The 14,092-nt window shown below is 40.1% G+C and overlaps 1 protein-coding gene across 1 annotated transcript in view; it reads left to right on the forward strand.

Moving 5' to 3' along the window:
- wnk1b (WNK lysine deficient protein kinase 1b) overlaps window positions 1–14,092 on the forward strand; it is a gene marked incomplete in the record, with an annotated part of 82,127 nt that overhangs the window by 25,070 nt on the left and 42,965 nt on the right. Inside the window, 1 exon segment of the mRNA XM_036210266.1 lies at window positions 10,411–10,583. Coding sequence (XP_036066159.1) covers window positions 10,411–10,583 — 173 coding nt within the window.

Consider the following 14,092-nt stretch of genomic DNA (forward strand, 5'->3'; position numbering starts at 1 on the left):
GAATATTCCATAAGCGGTTGCGACGACATCTGTAATGTGGTTGGCTCAGGTGTAAAGTGGGTTAGAGGTTAGCACACTTTTGCCTGTGGTTGTGATAAGAGTTTTGCTATTGTACAAGCTAATTGCAGCCATGTGTGCTTTGTGATTAATTGCAGTGTTTCTCTCAGAGGCAGCAGAGCTGTACATTAATATAATTACCCAGCTTCCCTCCACGTAACAAAGTCTGCCAGCCATTAAACCACAGAAAGACACAGCTAAAATAACAAGCCCACCTTTCTTAAGTTTTAGGTTCTAATCCAAAAAAGATTCACGAGCTGGACTCAACCAGGCACTAAATAAAAAGTAAGTAAAGGAATTTCTGCGGAACTCCATTTGCAACACGAGGTTTTAAGATGGAATATATAATGCAGGCCTCTGGTTTCAGAGCAAATTAAAACCAGCGTTTGCTAATTTTATCATCAGCTGAACAAAGTCTCATTTTTTAAAAGATTCCCTCGTTAATTGGTGTGTGAAGTGTTTGATGTCTATAATTATTTTCGCAAGGCTTAGACAGAAGAAAGGTGCACTGAGAAATACCTGCAGCTTTATGAATAAAAGCAGAGAAGTTTCTCTGTTGGAGGTTTTATATTTGGAGGTATTGTTCTCGCAGAATGTTTTCGTGAACTGGTGGAGCAGTCTCATTAGCGTGGCCTTGATTTTCTTATTGCACTTTGAGGTATACAATTCTCCTTTTGTTGGAATTGACAGCTCATTATCTACGTTGTCTTCTCTCCCACCTCGCCCCCGTTCAGGCCCTTCGCTTCAAAAAGACCGGTCTTTCACCATGTCCTTGCTTACTGCCATTTTTATCTCCTCTCCCTCTTGAGAAGCTCAGAGGCTTGAGAGCTGTAATAGTCAGACAAGCTCCCACTTTGCCCTCATCTGCCTCATCATCCCTCCTCCTCCACATCTCTTCTGTGTCTTTTACTTTCAGCTCTCTTTGAACGTCTAAGTGCCCAAATCTTCAGTTTGAAACTTTCTCCCACTTCTTTTTGTTATGTATAAATAAACAAGGATAACCGACCGTTTCCACCAGCATCAGTATTAGTTTGGGTTTTTGTCGGCAAAGACATTTTTGTTTATAGTTTGTGTAGCCGTTGCTCTAAATCAGTCCTTGTGACATTGACATCTCGAAGAGGTTTCAGGGAGACAGACAGGCACCTCTGCAGTAAGCCTACACTCCAAATGTGTGTGTTTGTGCCTCTGCACGATGTTCGCACACTTATTGCATCATTGTGTCAGATAATCTCACCCCTATTGGTGCTGTGGTCTCCCCTCCTCTGTCCTGTGCTGCAGTTTGCTGTCAAGGAAACTTTTGCTGTTATTGAAACCAGACTCTTTGGGCTGCGACGTCTTTCCTTAGTTGTCTTGGATTTGTTCACGAAGGGCTGTTATTTCAACATGCCGGATATTTCTCTCTTTGTGTGTTCAGAGAGCAGGCATTGTATGGAATATTCCAGCCTTGGGTCTAATCCAACAGGAAAAACTTCAGAGGACAAATATTCCCATTTCCACTTCCTGTAACCTCACTTCAATCATCACGCCCCCTTACTTTGAGAAGAGCCATTTTATCACCTATCCGTTGGGTTCCACGAACTAAACTTCCACGTTTTAATTGGTGGGTCCTTCTCTGACCTATATTTTCACCTAAATATTTCTTTCAATTGTTTGTGTTTGTATCCAAGAGAATGATGTCGGAAAAATGTGCAAGAAACGAGGCTAATGTCTTATAACAATGTGCACTTTGGCAGTAATGGACCGTCATCTGGAATGCATTAACCTCAAACCTCCATGTAACATAACCACAGCCACTCATCAGACAGACCCACACTGAAAAACGCACACAAATTCATGCACACATGCTGGTTTTTCATAGTCGACATGCTGGACTCTCTATCAGGACCCTGTATCTGTTTAACTTCTCTGGTTACCCCGTCAGAGGTTGGGCTTCAATCCGTTCCTCCTCCCTCATCTTAGCAGACCAGCTGGAGAGGAAATGTAGGCTGCTGTGTGAATATGGAGCGTTGAAATATGGTGGTGTGGGGGGTATAATGGGAGGAGGCTAAATGATTGATGACTTTCAAGTTTGAAGTTTTTCTTTTTTTCTCTCATCTGTCACCACTCTCCAATGCTGACGTGAACTAATCCTCTTTTTGTGTTTATTGTATAGATGCAGAATGGTTAGTTTGTCCATCTGTGCAACAGATTTTTTTTTTTGACTCACTTTGTGCGTGTTTGCATCCTCTCAGTGTTCCTCTCAATCATTTTGTAGCACTGAAAATAAGCTTTGTGTTGAACTGGGGTGTGTTTATGCCAAAGCAAAACTATAACAGTCAGTCACTCCCTTCAAAGTGGCAGTTACACTGGGGGAAAAAAATAAGCATTCAGTTTTAAATATTTAATTACCCTCTTTAGATAGTCCCTGCTGCTCGGTTCCTCTAAAAATAATTGAGTTGTGATTAAAATTAGGAGATTAGATTCATTAATAAAAAACATTTTTATCTGACATATGTAGGGTTTTTTATTTAGCTTACTGAAATTCCACTGCCCTATCATTGGATGCCAATGGTTGCTAATGCTCTTTAGCTTGAAACCTGAGAAGTTCTCAACTTGAGCTTAGTGTTATTAGTGGAAGCCTAGATTTAATGGAGACCAGAGGTCTGCCCGGGTTATGTAATAGTTTTATCCGGGACAGCTCTCGCCCTTTCTTTGACTCAAGTTCTAGCCCCCGATCGATTGGACCATCAGTTACTTGAGCAGTACGATTTACACCCAGTGGAATGCAGGCATTCACAAAAGACAAACATCGTACAATAACACTGTAGATATAAGGTGTCTGGAACCCCAACTGCTAGCATCTGTTAGCATTTTTAAAGGGTTTAAAGGGTTTTATTCATGATCCTTCTAAAGGTTTATTTTCTTTAAATCTACAGACTTTTTAGGCTCTGTTTTACATGTAATGTATTCACTTGTACTGGCAGAGAACATGGTCCTAGCAGCACACTCTTTAGGAATCTCCAATAACATCCTGAGTGTATCTGTTGCGATGTGTTAAAGTGCCAAAAGAATGTGAACTGTATAAAGACTGGGCACATTTTGGCATCAATATCAGCAGTGAGTCTCTGGTGAGTCGAATCCGATTAATTCTGGAAATTATTGGTGATACCTATCCCTACTAAGAATTACTTCTTTTTTCTGAATGGATTAAAAACATCTGGATACATGATGGATTTCTGTTTTGTCTTGTTTATTTATTTAAATAAGCTTTTAATTGTTTATCTTAAAAGGTTTTTACTTTTGGAGGGTTCATTAGTGTTGAACAAATCAACCTGTTAACTAACCTTTAGCTTTAAGAAAAAAAACGAATCCGTAACATCACAGATTTGGATTCGTTTCTATAATTAGTAAAGGCAAACTAAAGGTCTCCTCATAGCACAGTTGGACAGTGTTGACAGATCAACAGGGGGTTGATTGCTTGCCATACTTGGCTCCACTCATAAACTCTTTTTGCCATTAGTTCCCTATAACAGCTAACACTTACTCCAATACAGTAAGAGAGATCTGTCCGGTGCTGTGGCACACCTCTGTAAGCAGGCCACTGGCCGGGACGGCACCAGAGGGATCACAGCTACCAAATTAGACAAAGTTTGGGCTGCATTTCTTCCCCGGCAGCTGTGCTTTGAGTTGGTTCATAGTGACTTGTTTTATCCATTTGTCAAACTCATTGAACTTAATTCTACAAAATCACACAATTGTACAAACATCTACAAAACCAAAAACAGTTTAAAGTCCCACTCCAATTATTCTTTAAATCTATTATTAAAGCGTTTCCAGTGTTTTTCATTAAAGTTTGGACTTTTTCTTTTTCCTGTGTTGTTATGATGATGATGAAAATTGTGCCAAAAAATAAAAAAATAAAAGAAGCCTTGTTAATGCAGCATGTGGTAACCTTTTCTCTGTTGAACTTTGGATCACCATTTCTTCCATGTGACTTTGTCTGTCCTGAGTTTCCTTTTCCAGCGACAAAGGACACCATTGTTGCTTACTAATCATTTCAATCACAACTGGAATCATTGAATAGAGCTTTATTAGAGTCCAGGATATTGGAATAGGTCGGATCAGCTGATTTTTTAAAAAATGAGTTCATTATTGTGGCTTTGGAGCATTGCAGATGATGTCATGCAACATCACTTTCACAGGGTCATCTAAAACCCATGCAGTGAAAAATGACTTGGCTAGAGATTTGGGTGATTTTAATGGAGAAACTTCTTTTTTTTTTAAGACCTGACATGTCATGTCAGCATTTTACTTATTGGCTTCCAAGAATTGAGGTTTTTCCAGGTATAATCAAGCTCTTTGTGTAGAGCATGCTGTTCAGGATTAACACTTTACACCAGAAGTTCCACTCATTATCCTCAGATTTCCTGTTAATACACCCGGATCAGAACGGCTGGATCAAGCAGAATGATGGGGCGGGATGTGGTGCTGTTCATGCTCCTGGAGGAGCCTCTTGAATAGACGAAAAGTGGCAACAAACTACAGAGAAATGAAAATAGAGAATAATAATGGCGATGGAGTGGCGGGTTTGGGATGGAGCAGAGCCAGAAGGGCGGTGATGACTGCAGTGCCACTTGGTGGGTGTGCATTGTGCAGCCAGGCACGGAGCAACACCACAATAGAGCGCACAGACAGTGACAGGCTGAGATGGGAACAATTGTCAGCTGACAACTAGACACCATGTGCACACACAGCCGTGGTGCTTTTTATGGATTTGTCCAAATGGTTGACTTTGTTTGTTTTGCTCCATAAAAAAACATGTATTGACAAGCGGGGAAAACAACATTTTTAAGATTATATTCAATCTTGTTTTTCGATTAAAAAAGAGTCGAGTTTCATTCAGGTCTTTGTTAGATTTAAAAACGCACACTTGCGCACTGACACATGGCCCTGATTACTACAATATGTAAAGTGGTGATTGATGGGAAACCTAAAACCATTTACTGGAGTGGGGAGTGCCAGGGAAACTAAGAGTGAAGGAGTCAGACCTTTGTGGGATTTACGACAAAAAGCACAATTAAGCATTATCTTCTCTCACTCTCACACACTGAACTCTTCTTCCTTCATAAGCAACAGATGCTCACTTTTTTTAAGAGTGGCTAACCATAACAGGCAGTGGTGAAGGTTTTAGGTTTGTGTCTAGAAGTTGTGCAATAAGCGGGTCCATTCTGCATGTAGGTGTGCGCCGCTCACGTTTTTGTGGTTCTTTGTGGGGGAGCTTTTCCTCAGCGACGTGGGGGTCTCTCTACACATTAAAGAAGCCCAGCAGTTCGGTTTTCATGAACAAAACAGATATGCACATTCACAGCACCCTATGCAGGGGGTACTTACAGTACACAGAAACAAACCAGCTCATTCATGGAGCCAAAAAGGTAATCCAGGTCCTCACCCCCTCTGTATCTCTCAGTATACAGACCTGCATTCATGTAGGGTCAGAGGCCAACCTAACAAGAGTAGGTTGCACAAAATATTCTAAGATTTGGATGGGAAAAGTCATGAAAACCAAGATAAATACGTGTCTTCTTCTTACAGCCCATCACTTTCAGTGTTATTCTTTGTCTTGCATTCTTTGGCTTTCTTTTTGTTCACATTGCACTTGAATTCCAACATTTTTATTTAGTTTTGCTTTGATTTATTCAACCAGATGGTTAGAGAAAAAGAATCTGCTGAATTGTAGAGTGTGATGCCACTAAATTTGGGTGCTGTGGGTTTTTGGGTTGTGCCCCATGGAGAGTCATAGAGACGAGCTGCTTCTGTTGTGTCTTGACAGTTGAAGTCCTATTAGAAATTTATTCTCCACATTTGACTCATCCCCTGGAGGAGCAGTGAGCTGCAAACACAGTTTAGCTAACATTTCAGCTACATGCTAGCTGTTTTGGCTAACTTAGTTTTTTTTCAGTTTTTTAGGCTATTTTGGGGTTTAGCTAATATTTTAGCTACATGCTAGCTGTTTTGGCTAACTTAGGCTTTTTTTAGTTTTTTAGGATAATTTCACATTTAACTAATATTTTAGCTGGCTATCAGCATAAGCATTTTCAGCTATTAGCTTCGCTGATTCCAGCTGTTAGTTTCAGCTATCAATTTCAGCATCTTCAACTATCAGCACTAGCATCTGCAGCGGCCAAATTCAGTTTACAGCATTCACACTAGCAATATCGCAGGTAATGCTATATATCTAGTTTTTAGTTAGTTTAAAGCTAATGATGGTTAAGATGTGTGCTTTACATCCAGTTTGCACATGGTCTGATTAGTCGACTAATCGGAAAAAATAATCGGTGATTAGTCCATCCATCCATCCATTTTCTTGGCCGCTTCTTCCCTTTTGGGGTCGCGGGGGTGCTGGAGCCTAACCCGGCTAATGATGGGCGAAGGCGGGGTGTACCCTGGACAGGTAGCCAGTCTGTCGTAGGGCCTCAATCACACACCCATTCACTCTCACATTCACACCTAGGGGCAATTTAGAGTCCAATCAACCTATGAAGCATGTTTTTGGACAGTGGGAGGAAGCCGGAGTCACCGGTGAAAACCCACGCATGCACGGGGAGAACATGCAAACTCCACACAGAAAGGTCCCAAATCCCCGAGCCGGCATTTGAACAGGGTCCTTCTTGCTGTGAGGTAAGAGCGCTAACCACTGCGCCACCATGCAACCTCGGTGATCAATCGATTATTAAAATAATCGTTTGTGGCAGCCCTACTTAGAAGACATTGAACTTTCATATTAAGGTTGGGGCCACAAGACCCCTGTTTTAGTTGCTAGAAAAGTGTGCGCAACGGCCCCTTACTGACTGCACACAAATGCTACAAGCAAAGGGTGTAAGGGAGATGTGTACTGTAAGTATTCGTAGGATTTCCACACAAACCACACTGAAAAATTAAGAATCATCCTCTTTTTTTCTTTATAGACATCTTTTTCTCTTATGCATTATAATATCATTGAAAGACTTAGAAACAGACCATTCATAAGACACAAAGAATCTAATACTATATAGTTTTTCTCCGCTCTATTTGTGGACTTTCTAACAAATGTTTCTTGAAAGTCTGTTTGTATATTTGGCACTTCTGATCTAGCGCTATGTTGTTGTCGCCTCAATCCATCTGCTTCTACTGTATGGTCACCGCTTGCTGGTTGGGATGCAACCAACCAGAGAGCACTGGAGCAGATGATCACACAAGTGTTAAAACTCAGCGGGTTATTCAGACCCACACGAGCTGATGGGAGGATATCAGCTTTCAGCCCCTTTGCAAGAAAGCACATAGTACTGTTGCATTATTGTGTTTCAGCAAACCAGCTCGACCGACTGCCGGTGTGTGTCTGAGTGCGAATCATTCAGTGTGTGTTGGTTGTTGCAGAGCAGAATTAGGGCAGACTGAATAAGGCTGTCACTTATTGAAAGAATGTATAGGGGCTTTCTTCCACGCTCATGGAGAATCTCGGAAGGAGTGAGAACACTGGGATTAGGAAGCGTGAAACCCTTATGTCGAGAAGAAGTGTTGGAAAAGCGACACCAGATTAGATGTGAAGGGTTCATGTTCATAATGGGCTTGGGTAGTAAAGCGAGAGGATATTTTTGAGTCTCGCAAAACTCAAGTCTCATGATGTTTTGAAGCTCTGAGGGGAAGGAAGCGAGAGGGAGAAGCTCAAAGCAAGATGATCAAATTATTTCCTTAAATACCTGCATCCTCGCATCAATTTGGGGTTTTATGTCTTCTTTTAAGATATACAGTCTGTGATAAAGTCTTCTGTGTTTGTGTGCTCATTTATGCATTAAGGGGAAGAGGAAGGCATTAATAATGGATTACTATTCCAGACCTTTTTGAAAAACCGCCTCACGTACACAACGATGTACTATTTAAAGGACATCATACATGTTTGTATGGTTTCACCAAATTCTACTTGAGCCAGGAGGGGAGGTGTTTCGACCGTAACATGGGCGGTCTGTCTTTTCTAAGTGCTGCTGGGAAAAGGACTCTTGGCTTCCTGTCAGTCAGGTGACTTTTGCCTATTGTCATGTGACCAAAAGAACATGTGAGACAAAGGCTATTGGAGTAAGGTCTAGTGAACACACTCACTGATGGTTTGTGAGGCTGTTGCTAATGGGCTATCATCAGGGAAGTGGTTGCTGCAGGATGAAGGGGATAAGCTGTTATAGACCATCACGCACTATTTCTGAAAGCTCCAGTCTGGATTGAAGTGCCTCAGAGAGTGTGTGTGCGGGAGTCATATGATATAGATGAGAGCCGGGGTTATACAAAATGACATCATCGCCATCTCCTCATCTTTCAGGGAGCTCACAAGGTTTTCTTGTTTCTAGAGCAAGGTGATCGTGTTTATGTGGAGGTTTGATGTTCATTCAAATCTTTGGGACAAATTTGTCAAAATATTATAGTTCACTGCGGTATAACTTGTGATCAAAGCATTACCCTTAAATGCTGGTCTTTCAATTAGGTATAAATATAACCTTTAAATGATGTGAAAATCCTACATTTTATGAAGTAGCTTATTATGGAATCAAAATTAAGGCATAAAATCCAGCTATAGTCACTGTGTCCTCATTGAACCTTTTTAAAGTGAGTTGCCATGGAGATAATCTCCTTGCTGTCACTTGAAATAGGTGCACGGCATCCAGTTTGTCCTTTTTTTGCTTTGGATTTGAAGTTTCTGCAGCTATTTCAGAAAGAGTTAAATTTAAAGTGCTACCACTTCTGGTGTCCTCCGACTGTGCACTCTGCCGCGACGGCTCCAGGCACTCACGCTGCTTTCCCATGCTCATCTCTTGATCAGCTGTCTCTTCACTCTTCTGCAGTTTCATCCTCTAAAAGGGTCACAGACATTACAAAGCAATCTGAACGCTTGTCATCATCTCTCAAATCTCATAAAACTGTAGTTTTAGAGCATCACCTGTTTTCTCCACATGCGGAGGATGGAGGACTTCAAATTAGGAAGAGCTGTTTCATAATTTAGGACTGTATAATTGCAGCTATATTTTGGGCTCAAATCCTTTGTCGCCTTATTTTGTTGTCGTCAGGCAACTGCAGTTTTGTTTATTTTGGGGCTGTGGTGTGCTGAATGTGTCATCTACAGTTAGATTAAGAAACTCTTCACTCTGGAACAAAAACAAATGAACTCATGCAGACACGGGGTGTTCACAAAGCGCATTCATTGTTTCCTAAATACCATAAACAGGCTGGAAAAAACCCATTTGTTTTTTTCAGAATAAAAGTAATTTCATTGCACATTGCTTAAAATTAAAGATGATGTGTAAACATCCCAGGTTGGATAACTTGGTGTTTAGATTTCCTTAGCTGAACTAACCTGCCCTCACTTCTCAAAGTGCCTGTTTTTACTGAGGTATCAGTGGTAGAGATGGAATTCCCAATAAAACCTGTTTTTGTTTGTGGCATGAGGTGAAAAATATTGACTCCAGTTGCACACTGCCATAACACAGCTCCTAGAAATAAGTCAAAAAATTGTCCCTTTTTAAGAGAGAAACTCTAGCCACTAAGACATTTTAAGATACACTTTTTATAGTGCGGGATGCTGTTCTTCAGGTCACCTGGACTTGAAATTCTATTAACCAGATGTCATGTAAGCAGATGCAAATTTAACTTGTGATTATCACTTATTAGTGGTTAATTGTTTGTGTGTGGTGGGTGTGAATCGGACCCTAGTCTGTTGGGAATAGATCCCAAAAAACTATTGTAGGAAATGTTTCCAGAAAGTTTCGTCCACATTCTCTTGTTAAATATGTCTGACAAGATCAGGTCGAGATGCTAAGTTCCCTAGAAACAAACGTTCTTTAATCATTTTAATGTTTTGCCTATAAGTTCAACTTTTTAATTAGGGGAAGGGGGGTGTTTTTAGTACCTCTGCAATTATTTCTGTCATGCAAAACAGACTATAAAAGCACAATAATTCCATTGCTATGGGTTGTTGGTCAAACAAACGCATTCTCACTCCCAACTTGTCATATATGGACGTATGGTTAGGGGCCCCTTCCCGTCACTTTTTGACATTTTGGGTGACCCCAACTCGTCGTTTTTTGATGTACAGGCTGTTCCCATTAAATTAGGGGTCCCCAACCTCCGGGCCGTGGACCGGTACCGTGTATGTTACCGCGTCCTTGATCCTTGATTTAATGGGAACAGCCAGCATGTCAAAAAACGACCATATATGATCCATATATGACAAGTTGGGAGTGAGAATATTAAGGACTAGCAAATAACACCCTTAAAAAGAAGTTGTTAAACTATTTCTGATTTTAAATGTTACGTTTTTTAATGTGTCTATCCTTCTCTTTCCCCCACTTTTAGGACCGTAAACTGTCAAAGTCGGAGCGTCAGCGCTTTAAAGAGGAGGCGGGGATGTTAAAGGGGCTCCAGCATCCCAACATAGTTCGCTTTTATGACTCCTGGGAAGGACCCTGCAAGGGGAAGAAATGCATCGTTCTCATCACGGAGCTCATGACATCCGGCACATTAAAAACGTGAGTATATACAAGTGGAAGTTCATTTGAAATCTACGTTTTATCAACTCTGGCTATGCTTCTTTATGTAGTTTGTGAATAAGATTCGGTGTGAGCACACAATCTAAAAAAGAAAAAAATTTAAGGAAAAAGGGTCCTCCATCTCTACTCATTTTCCAGACTCTTTTTTTTGCCCCTGGTTCAACCAGCAGGCCACTAAGTATTTTAAAGTGCATTAACCAGCTGTTTCATTACAACATGTGACTTAGTTGCCCAAAAATCCCCATGAAGTACTTTAAGCACTGAGGAAAGGAGTGTAGCATCAAAGCCAACGGCACCAGCGAAATGTCAATCACATTGGCAACTCAGAGGAGGCAATAATAAACGAGATAAAAGCAAAACCTGCAGTGGGTGAACCAAAACGGATAAACATCCTGAGTTGGACTGCGTGACAGAGATAAAAAGTAATGGAATCACAGCTGTTTGCTCTGAGGCTAAAGCAAAGGTTCATCCTGCACTGTAGACTTTGTTCAACCAAAAGTTCCCAGTTAAATGCTGAAAATTGCTTTTCTTTTTTTAAGGTTGCATTGCTTTCCTGCTGCTGTACTTCTGTCAGTTTCAGTTGTTTTGTTTCCTGCATATCTGGAATTATCCAATATATGTTTTAATGTCCTCAAATCTGAGTTGATGTGTTTCTCTGCATGTCATCTTTTGTTTTGACAGCTTTCTGCAAAAAGGTTAGCTGAGGTGACAACACATAATTTATTTAAAACTAGTCAGGATGTTTTGTTCAGTAGCATTAGCTTCATGTACTGTAGTTACAGCTGGACTCTTATCCCGGGAGATTTTCAGCGATAATTGGAGTCTCCATATCAGGGCAGCAGGTGATTGCATAAATAATTACAGACACATTCACACAGAGGAATTGTGTGACTTTTTACTTACAGTCATTAAGTCGTGCAACCGAGCAGTGTTTCCTGTTCTATTAATGGAGATGTATGAATTTGCAGAACGGTATAGATAATGGTTTTAATCATTGACTGTATGGAGAACTGGACAGTGTGGCATCAACCATAAAAGGAAGGACTTGATTCCAGCCGATTTTTGCCTATTTTTTTTCTTTTTCACAATACTTACATTGCTGCTATTGAGCCTGAAGATGTTAATAAGCAGTAATTGGTCCAAGTTGTCTGACTCAAGGTTTCTATGGCAACCATTTTCCCCAATCAGGAGTGAGCTTTTTGGAACTCCACATCCCTACTACTTGAAAATACACAAAATCTGTCAAACGTTTCAAATATTGGATGTGACACCACATGCTTTTATTGAGGCATCTGATTGGCCAGTTCATAACTTTAATAACTAAAGAAGCAAATATAATGAAAAAAAAATAGGATTAGCAATGAATGATCAGAATGACTGAGTAATAGCAGGTTATTCCTCAATAGAAGTCTGTGAGGACCCCCATTTATTACGCAATGAGGGAGGGGTCACTCAGTCCGGTTCTCATGTACAGTCAATATTTTTAAGTAAAGTTTCAAAATGTTAAAAAGGTCCCAGTCTCTACTGCTAGTTGTTACTGTTAATATGCATTTTCAGCTGATTTTCAGTGGCTGTTCAACTATTGTTAAACTAAAAAGGCTGAGTGTGCGATGAGCGAACGGCCTGCAGAGTACAATGCATTGTGGGACATCGTCAGCCCACCTGCCAGCTGCCGCTTCTGCTGCAGATTCCTCTCATTCCTGACATCATTCCTGTGTGCTGTATGACCGAGGTGGACCGACGGATGAATGTTCCGCTTCTTGAGTACAGTCGAAGTGAGTGAGGGAGAAAAATCAGCCACTTGAGAGATATCTACACAAGTACTTCTATGAATAGTCAAGAGGTCAGAAGCAGGAAGGTGGAAGAGCAAACTATTGACCCACCTGTACAGAAATAATTCAGCACTTGTAAGGACAATAGCGCCCTCCGCTGGTGGCTTTTAAAAATTGCTTTAATGAAGTTTATTCACACAGATTTGTGCTGCAGTCTTGTACAGTAAAATAAATGTAACAAAAAAATGTCTTCACATATTGTTGTGAGTTTAGTAAGCAGATAAATAGTATTTCCTTTATATTTATACATTTAACTGATCCACATAAAAAATGACTTTAGTTTTGTACAACATTAGACCATCATTCCTTTCTCACCACATTTGTTTTTTTTGTTTTTTTATTGAGCAGTTATATTTTTATTGTCGCAGAAAATAGAAGCAAACGATACTTCATCCACAGGAACCTGTTTTTGCGGTTCCATCCAGCGCATGCATGTGGGATTATGAACGCTGCACAGGGGTTTGGCTGTTGTCCAGACAAACACTCAGAAGGGAGAGGTACCGCTGCATGCCGAGGTGGTGGAAAAAGAAAAGAGACGACATGAGGAGGAACACTGATAAGGGAGGGGGGGAGAAACAAGGTGAAGATGGAAAATTCTGACCAGCATGGGTTCACAGTATAAAGTCATTTTGTTTGTGCGTATAAACGTGTGTGAAATAGAGGATGCATATCGTGTACATTTATCCCTATTTATACAAACACTACTTACATGAAGTCGTTGGAATTATCTGTTGAAATGACAGAGTATGCGCCTCAGAGACACTTTCTGCTGTCTCTCCATAGCTGCATGCCACGGGGTTTTAGCTCGTCTGTCAGCACCGTTCTGACTTCAAAACTACAGAGAGAAAAAAAAAAACAACCAAAGGAGACAGGCGAGGTGGGGAGGAGAGAGGAAAGGGACTCAACGTGAGGGGTTTTAAAGAGATATGTGGGAGTAAAAGATGGGATGGAGACGAAAAATGGTTTCAAACTGCTACTGAAGTTCATTGTGAGGAAGGGATCAGTCTGCAATACCAAGAGTCTGAAAGGTTTGTTTTAGTTTTTTAATTACATCAAATTAGTTCTGCAGTTCTTACATGATAAAACTTCAATCTGCTGGAATCAGAAATGATTTATTTCATAAAAAGTACAAATTTTAATTTCCAGTATTGACTTATCAGTTAGTTGTGCCCCATATTGTTACTCTTTATAGTAGGGAAATGTAAATTAAATATCACAATACTTTATTTGGCGATACTTGTATTAATTTAAAATTCTGCCAAGATGACATTTAATTAATTATTTATAAGCATAGATCCAGTTCAGTGGCTTACTTTAGATTTCCGTTTGAACCCCAATCTTTGCGTTTTGATTCATGTTCTAATTATTAAATAAAAGGTATTTTAGCATTTTATTTTATTAATGTCAAAGGTGTATTAATACTCAGATTAAATCTTTTTCTTATTCTTAACCTTTGAAAAAACAATGAAATATTATCTTTGTTGTTGTCTTGGGATATGTATTACATTGTGACACGTGTATCGTGATACGTATCATCAGACTCGATACGCATTTCTACTTTAGCCTTTCATAACTAAATTCTGATTTATTTTTTGTTTTAGAAATGAATAATTAGAATTTTTTTCGCAATAAACTTTAGAATTTAACTAATTTAGA

Source organism: Oryzias melastigma, linkage group LG23 (assembly GCF_002922805.2).
Source record: "Oryzias melastigma strain HK-1 linkage group LG23, ASM292280v2, whole genome shotgun sequence".
Lineage (NCBI taxonomy): Eukaryota > Metazoa > Chordata > Actinopteri > Beloniformes > Adrianichthyidae > Oryzias > Oryzias melastigma.